The sequence below is a fragment of the Arachis hypogaea genome, chromosome 9 (genome assembly GCF_003086295.3).
Source record: "Arachis hypogaea cultivar Tifrunner chromosome 9, arahy.Tifrunner.gnm2.J5K5, whole genome shotgun sequence".
Lineage (NCBI taxonomy): Eukaryota > Viridiplantae > Streptophyta > Magnoliopsida > Fabales > Fabaceae > Arachis > Arachis hypogaea.
Window position 1 is genome coordinate 90,801,001 of NC_092044.1, and position 14,836 is coordinate 90,815,836.

General features: G+C 33.7%; 1 protein-coding gene across 5 annotated transcripts; it reads left to right on the plus strand.

Annotated features, from left to right (window-relative positions):
• The first annotated feature begins 3,562 nt into the window (after positions 1-3,562).
• On the plus strand, positions 3,563-9,667 carry LOC112711206 (cryptochrome-1). Of its 5 annotated transcripts, XR_011865917.1 has the most exons (6): positions 3,565-4,916; positions 5,873-6,094; positions 6,493-7,199; positions 8,172-9,057; positions 9,178-9,214; positions 9,339-9,667. XR_011865917.1 is itself a non-coding variant. In XM_025763812.3 (5 exons), the coding sequence occupies exons 1-5, from the start codon at positions 4,604-4,606 to the stop codon at positions 9,347-9,349; spliced, it is 1,902 nt and encodes a 633-aa protein (XP_025619597.1). In that variant the 5' UTR covers positions 3,563-4,603; the 3' UTR covers positions 9,350-9,667. The 5 variants fall into 5 exon arrangements, 2 of the variants coding, with proteins under 2 accessions (XP_025619597.1, XP_025619596.1); XM_025763812.3 differs by lacking the exon at positions 9,178-9,214 and having other exon boundaries at positions 3,563-4,916; positions 8,172-8,820; XR_003157353.3 differs by having other exon boundaries at positions 8,172-9,214.
• Positions 9,668-14,836: the final 5,169 nt, after the last annotated feature.

Sequence of the window (14,836 nt, forward strand, 5' to 3'; positions counted from 1 at the left end):
CTTTTATTTTTTTTAAAAAAATTAAGGTATTATTAGTTTTTAGAAAAGAATAATTTATTTTTTTAATAAATTTTTTTTCTTAAAAGATGTATCTAAATATATTTAAAATTTAATAAAAATATTTTATTTTTTATCAAAAATACTTTTCTCGTTTAAAATAAGCCAATTCAAACTAACACTTAAATTCACGAAGAAAATAGTTTTCATTTGAAATTGATCATTTCAGTTTTGTCCTGGCATTGCCTGCCCCATCTATTTTTTTAGTTTATTTGTGTCGGCATTATTTTGTTGTAGCTTTGTTTCTCTTAGGGCTCGATTACCTTGTGTGTATTTAGTGCTAGTGATAATTCCTAGCTCTCGTTTTCTTGTCTGCATGACAAACTTGTTAAAGAAAAGACCACCAACCGACAAAATTGTTTTTCAGAAACTACTAGTCAGATTTTTTTTAATGAAAAATTTATTAGTACTATTTTCCTACAAAGTGAATTCACGTTGGGAAGACTTTTAAGTTGACGTTCAAAGAGAACTTTCAAAAGAAAAAGTTGACTATCTAACTTAGAAAAACTAGAAAATGCAAAGTTTTTAATGCCTAAAATAAATAAATAAAATTAAGTTTCCCTTCTAGTATTTTTAACACTGCCTTTTGCAGAATCCCCACCTCCCCCAAGAATATTGAAAGTTTAACCACATATTCAATTAAAAATTACTTTTATTTATTTTTTTGGCATGTTTTTCCATATCAAAACTTTAGGGAACTCCCACACAGACTATCGTTGGCTCTTGGTCGACGGACGAGAGTTTACGTCTAGTGACTTAAAAATTTAGGGGCAGAACTTGGCTTGTAAACTAAATTTTGTTTGGCTTCTATAGTAATCATTTCAACAATCATATTAACGATTATATATTTGATTATTGATCTGTCGCTTATAACTCGGTAAATTGTAATGTTATAATTCGGTTACGAATATAATGTTTATCTTTGTTATCATAATTAATTGTTCACTAGTAACTGATCATAGATAGAATTTCATTTATAAAGAGAACTGCATAGACAAGAGGAGGCAAATTTTAAGATTTGAAAAGAGTAATGAGAAAATTTACTTGTATTGATTTGAACGTTTGAAAATGTTTTACAGATATCTATATTCTGTATTTTTAGTAATTCGAAGTATATTTCATCCCACAAAAAAAAAAAAAAAAACAAGTTCAATACGGTCTAAGACGAACTAACTATACTTTTGAGTGTTTTATGAACACAGGAACAGCTACTTTAATCAATAATTTCAACCCCAAAAAGGAAAGCTCTCCTCATTTCATGCTTACCAATTACCACTAAGCTATCACTTAAAGCAGTTGAATCACACCATCTATTTCTTAATATATAAAAATTTTCCTTAAAAACAAGAGTTTCATTTGTCTAACATAAAAGAAAGATGTATAAAAAGATAAAGCGAAGGCCAACCGACTATAACTCAAATAACATAATTTTTCTATATTTACTTAGAGGTTGCGGCAAATTTAAATCTCTCTATCAAAAAAAGAAAAGAAAAAGCAAAGAAGTAACAATTTTTATAGAAACCAAGTAAAATTTATTCCCAATAAACATCATCAATTTATGCAAGTTACTATACATGCCCCCACAAGTAAGGAATCCGAACTGAAATAATTTTATTTCATTCCACCAAACAGTCTACAGTACTAAACAATGTAGTTCTCAAAGTAAACAGTACCAATGCATTATGGTGGATGTTATAATACTCCCCTAAGGTTTGGAGTTTTGAAACTCCTTTAAATTATTAACATTATAATGTATGTTGGCGCAATATCCTAGAAAATTCCATTAATGAAGTTTTTAATGTATATTGACAAAATTATTAATTAATTAATATATTTTTTTGTAAAACTACAAATACATTAATTATAACTTTTAAAATATATTTTTAATAAAATAGCAATTATGATTACTACAGAAAATTTTTTTGATGACTTACTATTGAAAATTTAATATATTCTATTGGTATATAAGTTATTAAAATTATTAAATTCATTTATAAATTCTAATTAATTAATAATTTTTATTTTTATTTATTTTAATTATTTATTTGATATTATAATTTATCTCACAAAATTTGAAATTTTTAAATAAATAATTTAATTATTTTAATTATCAAAATAAATAATTTATATTGTACTTACCAATTTACACTACGTTTATTTATTTCGTTTACATATGTATATTTTTGTCAATTTTTATATATCTTGTTTACACATAAAAAATTATCTCGTTTATAGTATAAACGAAATATATGTATTTATAAATAATTAAATATAATTTTTAAAAATAATAAAAAATATTAATAATTTAAATTGGATTAAACTTTGTAATAAATTTTGTACAACCAACTTAAATAGAAAAAATTTTATATTCTATGCCAATAGAGTCGTGATATTCATTAATTGTGTCATCAAATAAATCACCTATATTTAAATTATATTTCAAACTTTTATACACTCTCATGTGACAAACAAAATTTGAAATATATACAATTTAAATTTAAAAATTAATATTCAAGAGAGTACATAAAAAATTTAAAAATTTTGTCATTTAAAAATTTAAAATATTATCTGAATTGTTTGAGTGTAAATTCTAACTAATTTTATCTTAATAACTGTGTCAACAATGAGCAGTTAATGTTGCACTTATGTGCTTTTACAGTAGACGTCTTAACGTGTCCATATTTTCTATTATTTAAAATGGACGGTTTATCTGTTCTATTATTTAAAATCGTTTATCTTTTTTATTATTTGAAATATTCTATTTTTACAAAATTTGGTCTAATTTAAATTATTAATATTTTTTATTATTTTTAAAAATTATATTTAATTATTTATAAATACATATATATCGTTTTATACTATAAATGAGATAATTTTTTATGTGTAAACAAGACATATGAAAATTGAAAAAATACACATATGTAAACGAAATAAATAAATATAGTGTAAATTGGTAAGTACGCTACAAATTATTTATTTTGGTAATTAAAATAACTAAATTATTATTTAAAAAATTTCAAATTTTATGAGATAAGTTATAATATCAAACAAATAATTAAAATAAATAAAAATAAAAATTATTAATTAATTAGAATTTATAAACGAATTTAATAATTTTAATAATTTATATACCAATAGAATATATTAAATTTTCAATAGTAAATCATCAAAATAAAAAAGTCTGTAATAATCATAATTGTTATTTTATTAAAAATATATTTTAAAAGTTATAATTAATGTATTGGTAATTTTACAAAAAAAATATATTAATTAATTAATAATTTTGTTAATATACATTAAAAATTTTATTAATGGAATTATCTAAGATATTGCGCCAACGTACATTACAATGTTAATAATGCAAAAAAAATTTTAAAACTCCAAACAGTAGGGGAGTATGGAATCGGTCCCCATGCATTATTGACCACAACTTACTGTTGTTAATTTTATCATGTTGCAAGATATTTTGCTAATTTAATTGACTTAGTGGGGTAAAAATTCGTCCATATTCACACAAATTGTGGAAGTTGCTAGTGACATGTTCTTTCCAATATTGTTCTTATCCTTTTGTCTTTGTTCAAGAAAAGATACACCAATTTGTGATGTGTTTGTCTCCCACTATTATCAGTGCACGTCTCTTACCCTCTTTGTTTCTCTACCTTCACATGTGATCTTGCCCCACGTGATCATATGCACCAATTATATCCTCACACATCTCATTCTTTCTCTCTCTCAACACTTTCATGATTCATTAACTTTTGCCTGTGTACACTGCATATGCTAGATTTGATTCGATCCTTGTTGCTTCTACGTCTTATCTCTTGTTGGGCTATTGTGAATATCTTAATATCTGCCTAAAGGGTATGTGAAATTGTCAATTTTGATATCTTTCTTATTGTGCAGCTCAAGTGTTTGAAGATTGTTCTGTGTGGCTGATGGTGTTGAAGAACTTTCCAGTTAGTTATTTACCTCTCTGGTCTTCAAGGAATTTGTTTGTTTGGTTGTGTAATCTGACAAATTCCAGGTCAAGTTGATTGTGGATAATGTTCTTTATTGTTATCTGTGCTCTTCCAACCTTTATTACTCTTTAGTCAATTGGAGATTTCCCCCAATTTTTTATATTAAAATTTGGGGAGACTTCCTTTAAACTGGGGCTAGTGAGTGAGAGAGACATGTGGGGAAGGGGTTTCTGAGTTGGATTTGGTTGGATACCCTCCAGAAAGTAAAGTGGCATGCAAGTTGTTCACACATCTTGAGTAGCATACACCATGTTAGGTTGATTTTGAGGCTCTTAGTGTTATCTTTTACTTCTGAAAGAAATCTCAGATCCAATCCAACCTTTGTTGCCAATATCAGGGGTTATCATCAATCTTCTTCCTTCAGATACTTTCTGTTTTTTGGTGGGGGATCTTGAACAGGAAAATAGTCAACTTTACGAGGTAAATTATTGTGCTTGCTCATGGGAATTAAGAGCTAGGATTATATGAGGAGAAGTAAAACTTAAAGCTTCCGCTTGTGCTATGAAAAATTTGAAGCCTAACACAACATGGGTAGCAACAACAAAACCATTGTTTGGTTTAGAAGGGACCTTAGAATAGAGGACAACCCTGCATTAGCTGCTGCTGCAAGGGATGGTTCTGTACTTCCTGTATACGTATGGTGTCCTAAAGAGGAAGGGCAATTCTATCCAGGCCGAGTTTCGAGGTGGTGGTTGAAGCAGTCACTCGCTCACTTGTATCAGTCACTGAAATCTCTTGGAGCTGAACTTGTGCTGATCAAGACTCATAGTACTCTTGATGCACTTTTGGAGTGTGTGAATGCTGTCCAAGCAACAAAAGTAGTGTTTAACCATTTGTATGGTAAGTAATTGCAGCACATAAGGTAGCTTAATATAGAAGTAGCCTCATACTTTATAAAAGTATAAGCTAATTTTTAGTTGTTGTGTACTGTTTGGTGTATGATGTTTTGGATCTTAGAAAATTAAAGAAGCTATAAAGTATTTTTTTAATTTAAGAAAATTAGAGACATTGAGGACAGAGATTAATTGGAACGGTCCTTGATTGACAGAGTGGTATTAATCAAATTTAGTCTGGATCCAACATGATTCTTGATTCGTGAGGGACATTCAGTAATGTGGAAAACCTTGCCTTATAAATGTATGTAGTTAATTTTTGTTGACAGGGAGATTGCAGAGCAGCAATAAAGTTTAAGAGTTTATGTAAGTAAAATAATGTTTGTCTTCAAATAGTTAATTGTCAAAATCAATTTATAGGTCCTTGCATTAAGCGAAGAATTATGTTACTACACCATAAGACAAGCATGATTTGACAAATCACATCAATAGAAGCATGGTGCATATCAGAATATGCTGTAGAGCTCAAGGCATTAACTTAAGGACAATAAGAAGCATTGCTTAATGCTTTCTGAATCTATCGATAGAGGAAATTCATTTTGTTTGCTGCCAGAGTTTTTTCTCACAACAGATCAAGTAACATGTAATATTATTGTTTGTCCCAACAATCATCAACTAGTTAACCAGAGAACATAGAATTTTTATGTGGCTCTAATGTTGTTTGCTGAAATGAACATGCTTTGTACTGCTTTTGGTATTTGTGATTCAAATATGAATCTGTTTCTATCTCTGATATGTTAAATGGAGCAGAATTTGATCCCTGCCCAAAATAGCTTTTAGAAAACACGTTTATTTAGTTGAGACTTGAAACGTTGTTGTTATTAACAGGAGTGGCTGATAATGAACTATAAAATATCCTTTTATGAGTATCTGACCTCTTTATTTTCCCAATTCTCTTCTCAGATCCAGTTTCACTTGTTCGCGATCACAACATCAAAGAAAAACTAGTGGAGTCTGGCATATCGGTGCAAAGCTACAACGGGGATCTGTTGTACGAACCATGGGAAGTATATGATGATCGTGGACATGCTTTTACAACCTTTGATCCTTTTTGGAAGAAATGCTTGCACATGCAAATGAAATCTGTTTCCCTTATTTCTCCTTGGCAATTAACTCCTGCTGAAGGTATGACTTTGTGTGCACAGTACTTGTGTTTGATTGTTTCTTGATAATATGAGTATCAATATCAGCTTTGAGTTAAAGATACATTTTAAGTTTATGACCCATGGAGACTAAGTGAGAAGCTAAGAATATTAATATTAGGTTGCACCCCACTTTTAGAGATAGGAAGAGATCTATAGCTTTTTTGTAGTGCCACTATGGAAATGGACAGAAAATTGATCATGTGCTGTCCGGAAATTTTCTTTCCGTATTACGCCGTTTGATCCATGTAGTCGACCCCAGCTAGCGTGAGACTTTGTTGTTGTTGTTGTTGTATGTTCCTTTGGTTGTTTGATTGTTATTTTTGTTGAGGGAGTGTGAGAAAGATAAGTTATAATTTCTTGTTGCTTTTTGAATAACAGGAAAGCTTGGGAAATGTTCAATTGAAGAACTAGGTCTTGAAGACGAATTAGAAAAGCCTAGCAATGCACTACTCGGTCGAGCATGGTCTCCGGGTTGGTGCAATGCCGACAAGGCCTTGACAGAGTTTGTGGAGCAGCACCTAATTCACTATTCCAAGAGTAGGCTAAAGCTTGGTGGAGACTCCACCTCGCTCTTGTCCCCATATCTCCACTTTGGAGAATTGAGTGTAAGAAAAGTATTTCAGTTAGCACGCAGGAAACAGATATTATGGTCCAATGAAGGAAACATCGCCGGCGAAGAGAGTGTAACTCTTTTCCTCAGGGCAATTGGACTTAGAGAGTACTCACGCTATCTTTGTTTCAATTTCCCATTCACCCATGAGAGAGCACTTCTAGGACACTTGAAGTTTTTCCCTTGGAATGCTGATCCGGCTAACTTTAAGACTTGGAGACAAGGGAGGACTGGATTTCCATTAGTTGATGCCGGAATGAGGGAACTCTGGGCGACAGGATGGATACACAATAGAATAAGAGTAATAGTTTCTAGTTTTGCTGTGAAAATGTTGCTTCTACCGTGGAAATGGGGAATGAAATACTTCTGGGACACACTTCTGGATGCGGACCTTGAATGTGATATCTTGGGCTGGCAGTATATATCAGGAAGCTTACCGGATGGTCATGAGCTTGAGCGGTTGGATGATCCTGAGGTTTGTCATGTTTTCCTTTACCGACAGGTTTTAATTGTTTGCAAATTTGCTTATTGTCTATCACATGTGATCAGACTCAATTTTAAGGTTAGATAATCAGCATGATATATGTACATTCTATTTTGTGTTTAATTTGCTATGTTAGTGTAAAAGGTTTTTATATTGACATCAAATTTGGCACTAACACATACAAAAATGGTTTATTTTGAGGTAGTTAATGTGGAAATTAATCACTTTTGTCTGCGTGGTAACACATGATTGGATGCCAGTGTAAATCTCTAGACTCATTTTTAGACATAGATAATCAACATGATATATATATAACATTCAATTTTGTGTTAATTTGCACTGTTAGTGTAAAAAGCTTTTATATTGACATCCAATTTGGCACAACCACATGCAGAAGTGGTTTCTTTTGAGGTAGTTAGTGTGGAATTTAATCGTTGTCTACATGGTAACACATGATTGGATGTCAGTGTAAATTTCTTTTACACTGTCCATCAAAATTAATCTCTTCAATTTTACTCTGGCAAAATTTCTTGTTTTCCTACTCTCTTCATGATCCAGTTTTTGAGATTCAATTAACTTTGCATAAATGTGAAGAAATTGAGACTGTGTGCCAAAGCATAAACTCCGTAAATATAAATTACCACTCTGCCACCAGAAAGAAACAGAGATCACTATTGTGTTCTCTTCAACCCCTCAATGTACATCTTGTTTCCATCTAAGTATATAGTTTGAAGTTCTGATTCACTGTGCAGTCCTACCCTACCCGGAGCTATAGTACTTGTAGACACTGTTGCTAACTTGCTATAATGCATATTTGAATCCTTATATAGAAATTTAGTTTGTATTTGAATCCCCATCCAGATAAATTACATGATCAAGTAAATTATACTTATTAGTAGAAAAATCCAAACACATAACAATAAGCACTTAAGTTTTTTCTGATCTGATCTAACTTTGTTACAGATTCAAGGGGCTAAATTTGATCCGGAAGGTGAATATGTGCGGCAATGGCTACCAGAGTTGGCAAGAATGCCAACTGAGTGGATCCATCACCCTTGGGATGCGCCACTAACTGTGCTTAGAGCATCGGGAGTTGAACTGGGTCAAAACTATCCGAAGCCAATAATTGATGTAGATTTGGCCAGAGAAAAACTCACTGAAGCGATATTCAAGATGTGGGATGCTGAGGCATCCGCAAAATCGGTTGGCTCGGAAGCAAGGAATGAAGTTGTTGTTGATAACTCGAGCAATGTCAAAAATTTGGACATTCCAAATGTTGTCTTGAAGGGTAAGAGTCCATGTGCCACGGTTTCAGCTAATGATCAGATGGTTCCGGCATTTCAGGATCCCAAGATCGAACCACCTGTTGGGAAAAGACCAAAGTACATGGAGGAGGCAAGACAGAATGAAGATCATTCACAGAACCATAACAAAGAGACCGGGGTGTCGGGCGTTGACCAAGAGATGTGCTCAACAGCTGAATCCTCATGCAAGAAGCAGTGTACAAGCAGCACGTATTCGTTTTCCGTTCCACAACAGTGTTCTTCATCTTCTAACTTAAAGTGGCCATGGCAAGATCAGATTGACATGGATCAGAGTTCAAGCAAAGATGGTGAGTATACTGATTTTTCCAAGGATGAAAGGAAATGAAAGCACATATTTAAAGAAATTATCTTTATATTATTGGGAATATATTATAAAACAATGGACCAGCAACAAATTGGTCAAGTAGTAGAAAACTTGTTTCTTCATAGTGGTCTCCAGTTTGAACCTTGGGATGACGGGAAAAAAAAGGACCACACGGTGGGAGAGTCAACCACAATACTAGTCATCCTGATGTAATTATCAGGTTAGAATGCATACATTATACCCCTTGGGTGCAGCTCTTTTCTGGACCCTGCATTAACACGGGATACTTGTGCACCGGGCTCCCATTTTTAATGTTGATGCAACCTTTGGAACTTTGCAGATTCATAGTGCATTCTAAGTCTCAAACACATTGGAAGGTGTTCAGATTCTCTCCGTTGGAAAAAACAGTTGATTCCAATAGTTATATTAGCATTTTTTTGTTTGGCTGAATTTTATGTGCTTCTAACAATTAAGAATTAACCAATAAGAATTGCTATGCAGGAGCTGTGTGAGGTTAATGCTTGTTCTTATATAAGTCCAGTGGCAGATGCATTACTCCCAAGACAAAAAATTACTCCTATTCTAAATATAACCGGTGCAGTTTACTAAGACTAAGCTCTACATGCATATGTTTTATGTGGCTATATTCTCGAGCAGTGGTGCAAAAAGGTTATGAAATCAAAGAGAAGAGCCACTTGTATTGAAATAGCCAACTTTTGTATATTAGTAATGTCGTAGTGATGGTGATGTCCATATACATACATATTCTGACAATCTTGTATACAAACCTAACAAACTTCAAATGTTTTATACATTACATTATTCTAGAATGGCCTGCCTAGAACTATCAACGCTATAATAAATTCTTCTGTTACTTTTTCGATGAAGGATTTCTGATCTAGTGCTGAGGTACTAATAGTTTTCGTTGCCAAAAGGAAAATTTTGGGATGCCAAAATGGTAGATCGGTTCACCGGTTTTTGATCGAATTCGACTAGTGTTTAAGGAAGGACATGCTATTGATAGTACTATGCTAGGCCTCATTGTAGGGGAAGTTAGGTTGAACTTTATGTAAACAACTAATTTTGACCGTTATACACCGCAATTACAGAAAAACAAGAGGCGTATTTGTGTTTGTGAAATTTTTTTAGTTTTTAGTGTATTAGCCGATAATTGAGTAAATTAATTGTAGGATAATTTAGTGTAACTCTGAAGTTTAGTAAATTTTATTTCTTTAGCTATGTTCATTTATGGGCAAGTTACATAAATAAATCAAATTGGTTTCGAATTTACGTAATTGCAACATTCTGAAATGGGATTATATGTTTGTGTTTTTTTTTAATCTATGTAAACCGCGGTTTATAATTTGTACGTAATCTGCTACAGGATAATGTTGAAATTCGTGCTATGCAAAAAGTATCGCAGTTTTTGAAGGAATTTCATAATGCATAAACCGCTATAGGGTACAGTTTATGAAGAAACAGTGGTACCCTTTAGAGGGTGTTGTATCGCTCTTAAATGGTCAATTTATTGGCTTAGCACGATGGATCCTTAAAAAATTTTCAAATCCCAACATATATTTATACACAGTTTTATACAAAATATTTTATAGCGATACAATACATAACCACAGTACTGGATTAGGATAGCATTTGTTTTTTTCATAAACTACAGTACAGTAGTTTATGCATTGTGAAATTTCTTCAAAAATCACGATACTCTCTAACGGTTTTTGCATGGCACAAATTTTAACATAATCCACGATATTCTATTGCGGATTACGTGCAAATTATAAACCGTTATACCCTGTAAAAGTTTACGTAGATTAAAAAAAGTACAAACATATATCTTATTTCAAAAAGTTGTAATTGCGTCAATTCAAAACCAATTTGGTTTATTAATGTAACTTACTCTTTAATTATCATACCAAATGATAAAAAGAATATGTTACGCTTTTAAACTGTCTTAAATATAAATGCGGATCACACATTTTAAACGTGTCCATTAAAACTCTATTGTCACGTTTTACAAGAGTAAAGTAAAAAATATGTTAAATTACTTTATTAGTTATCAACTTAAAATTTGTAATCACATCCTTGTTCTTTTAAATTGTTTAATTTAACAGAATTTGTTGAGGAATATTCGCTAATAATATGAGATGGATAAAAATATTATTTTAATGTTTACGGTTAAAAATAATTTAATTATAAATTTAAAACTGATATAAAGACTCCATTAAAAATTTTCAAAATGTAAGAACCCAATTATAAATTTAAAAAAATTATAAAGATTAATAGAATAATTTAACCTATAAAATATGGCCAAAGATATGAACAAATATCACCATCATAAAAGTTTGTGTTAGTTAGTGATTTTTTACCACACTTTTAAATATGACTAAAAAAAGGATGGCTATAAAATAAATTTTTTTTTGGTAGTCTTTTAGAGATGTAACCAAAGACTTCCTTTTTTTTTCTTTTTATATAATAGATTGCAAATAATTGTACGGATAGATATCAGAAAGATTTGGCAAAAGACCTTAATGATAGAAACAATGATAATTATGCTAGCCATGATGTTGAGGCAGATGTCAGTGGATAAAGAGGATAAAATTGAGGGATCACACTAATGTACAGATCAAAGTTCATACAAATATACAGATTTTTGTTCACTTTGTTTCACGTGTTGACACGTGTTGGTCCCATGTTGCAGTATGTAGCCGGCTCAGAGGAGGTGGCAGGAGCTCATGGGAGGTGCGATGGAGCTGGCTGGGTGGGGTGAAGTCGAACGGGGTTCTGAACGTCCCATATTTCGTTGGTTAGAGGCTCGCGATGTGGACCTTGTTTGGGGCGAAAAAAGAAAAGGATGGAACCTATCACTTGGTTCTTCGCTTTAATAGTGTCATAACATCGAACAGAATCCCTAGTTTTAGTGAGGAGGACCGCCGTCACTGGTGTTATTCCTGTCGCTCCTACTAGTGGCGCACGGAATAAGCCCATGGTCGAAGTCGTCCGAGGCGGCAAAGGTGCTGGCCCACTGCGCCAAGCTCCAGTTTTGTAATAGTAGGTGTGGAGTGGGGGACCACCAATTCGTCATCGTGGTAAGTAAGGAGCTGCGTGGCCGCTTTCTTCATTCATCCTCCGTAGTTGTAATTTAATAATGGGCACTAGTATAGGATTATCTGGAACGTAAATGGTGTCTTGTTCTTTCTTCTGTAATTGTATGTGTGAAAATATAATGGATATAAGATTAGTTATGATAAGTAATATGTTGATATTGTGGTAATTAAATTTGGAATCCAATTGTAAGATTAAAAAAAATATGTTCGAAGAGGCAAAAAGAAGAAGGAACAAGTACTGTAATTAGGAGTGGAACAAGTATAGAAAGTTAAGTTTGGTCTTCTGCATGATGATTCTTGGTTTTAAAAATGGTTATTATTTTGGGAACTAACTAGATGGTAGGCAGGATAATAAAGCTTAGATTTTTTGTTTCATATAGGACATGCCACGTATGGGAATTACGATGAAGCTTGTATAGGAGGTATAGTAAGACGTTGAAATTTCAGCGATATTGTAATACATGTTATTGGTTGAAGTTTTTTAATTCTTGTGATTATTAGGTGGAGAGGGTGTTTCACCCTTTCGTGTATAGTTGTGCTGAGAACCCTTTTGTGCTTAAGATGGAGTTTGGCTTGTTAGTCTTTCTATGGAAGTTAGTTAAGAAAAGTTACAATTGCTGAGCTTTGGTTAGGGGGGTAACACCTTGTTGAACCTTGTTTTGCATTGAACGCAAAAATAGTTGAATTAAGTTTACTCAGTTAAGTAAGAGAGTTGATGGTAGCTAATTTGTTGATGGTTTAGTTATGCCCATAATTTTTTGTTTGTTCTTGTGAATGTATCGATGAATTCACTGGTTATTAATGTTGTACTTAATTATGATGAGTTACTGTTCGTCAAAGAGAAATAGTGGTTGCTGAATTCTCTCTTAAAGTAGATTCAATGCAGTGGTTCTATGCCTTATTGTGGAAGTGAATATTCCCTCCGTTATGATATTTGTGGTACATGCTTTTAGTGTATATCTTTTACGATTATAAGTTGCATTTCTTTGGATTGTATGGTTTCAGGGTAGAACATCGCACATCATTAGCCGATGGAGTTCAACCGTATGTTTAACATTGAGGGTCAAGACTCCGATGCAGGTAGTTCGGATGATTGTTCTAGACATTATCGTGGTATTGACAACGAATACGATGACGTTGGAGGGCTTTGAGCCCCGAGGTGGTCCCAAAGCGGGGGAAAAAGGTGTTAGGGATGCTGACAATTGCAGGGGGTCTAGCAGTGCAAATGACGTGGCAGGCGGTGTGCCAAGCCGACAAGTTTTAGTGGATGACTTCTTGGGTAGAGAGTTTGCAATGGAGGAGGATGCTTATGCTGTGTACAAGGAGTTTGCCAAATTTAGGGGTTTTGGAGTTCGGAAGGGAGATGTAGCCCAGCTTAACGGGGTTTTGGTCTGAAGAGACTTTTTATGCCATCGACAAGGGACAAGACATCCTAAGCACTATAACCGTCCTGAGCGAGTAAGGGAGGAGAGGCTTGAGAGCTGGACGGATTGTAAGGCAAAGTTGAAGATTTACTACGATATGCAACACAACGTGTGGAAGGTGAGAACCATCATGGACGATCACAACTACGATCTTGCCTCGACAATGTTCACACATCTCCTTCCATGTCACCGGAAGATGAGTGATGGTGACAAGGCACAGGTGGATAGTTTCAAGCAGTTTGGGATCGCAACTTCAAAAATAATGGCTTACATAGATGGGCAGTCTGGTGGGTATGGCATGCTTCGATTTACGAAACGGGATTTGTATAATTATGTGCATGGCCAAAGGGTTGCATGAATATGTGATGGAGATGCAGCAGCAACTATTAGTTACTTGGAGGGCAAGACGAATGCTGACATGATGATGGTCGCATTCTACACACGGATCACGAATAATCGTTTGGGTAGCCTATTTTGGGAGGATGGTGAGATGATGTCAGATTATTAGGTCTTTGGTGATGTCTTGGCATTTGATTTCACATATCATTCTAACAAGTACAAGAATATGCTGGTGGTTTTCTCTGGTTCAAATAACCACAAACAGACATCCATATTCGGGTTCGCGCTACTGAAGGATGAAGAGGTTCGAACTTACCGGTGGGTGTTGTTGAACCTGCTGGATGTTATGGGACAGAAGAAGCCCTGTGTAGTGGTGACAGATGAGGACAAGGCAATGTGTTTTGCAATTGTAGAGGTGATGCCGGCCATAATACATAGACTGTGCGGTTGGCACCTAGAGAAAAATTGCATCTAAAGGGTGTTGGATATGGAATTTTGCAAGGTTTTTAAGAAAGCTCTGTATGTAAATTTTGAAATCAACGACTTTGAGGAGTATTGGAAGACATCGGTTGAGTCACTTGGCCTACTTGATAATGGATGGATTTAAAGCACATACAAAACTAGAGAAAGCTAGGCAACGGCCTACCTGAGGAGCACCTTCTGTGCGGGTTACACGACAACTTCAATATGCGAAGGGATAAATGCTTTTATTAAGGGTTTTCTTAAATTAACTGATACCATTTTGGAACTTGTACACAGTTTAAATGGGGTTGTAAAAGACTACCGGAATAATGAAGTAACAGCCCAATTCTATTCCATGTATTATACTCCGATGCTAATGACCAGTTTTTAGAGAAATAAAGAAACAGATTAAGGGTGTGGTGACGTTATTGTTTCGGGGCAGGGACAATATTAGCACTACTAGTGTATACCAATTTTTCAAGATGGGAAAACCTAACAAAACACACAAGGTGTTGTATGATCCAAACGAGGAAAAGATTGAGTGTGACTGTTCAATGTGGAATAGTGAGGGAATTTCTTGTAGTCATATATTCTGTATGATGAAGTACGAGGGGTTGGAATAAATCCCGAAGGGTCTTATTCTGAGCAGGTGGTGCAA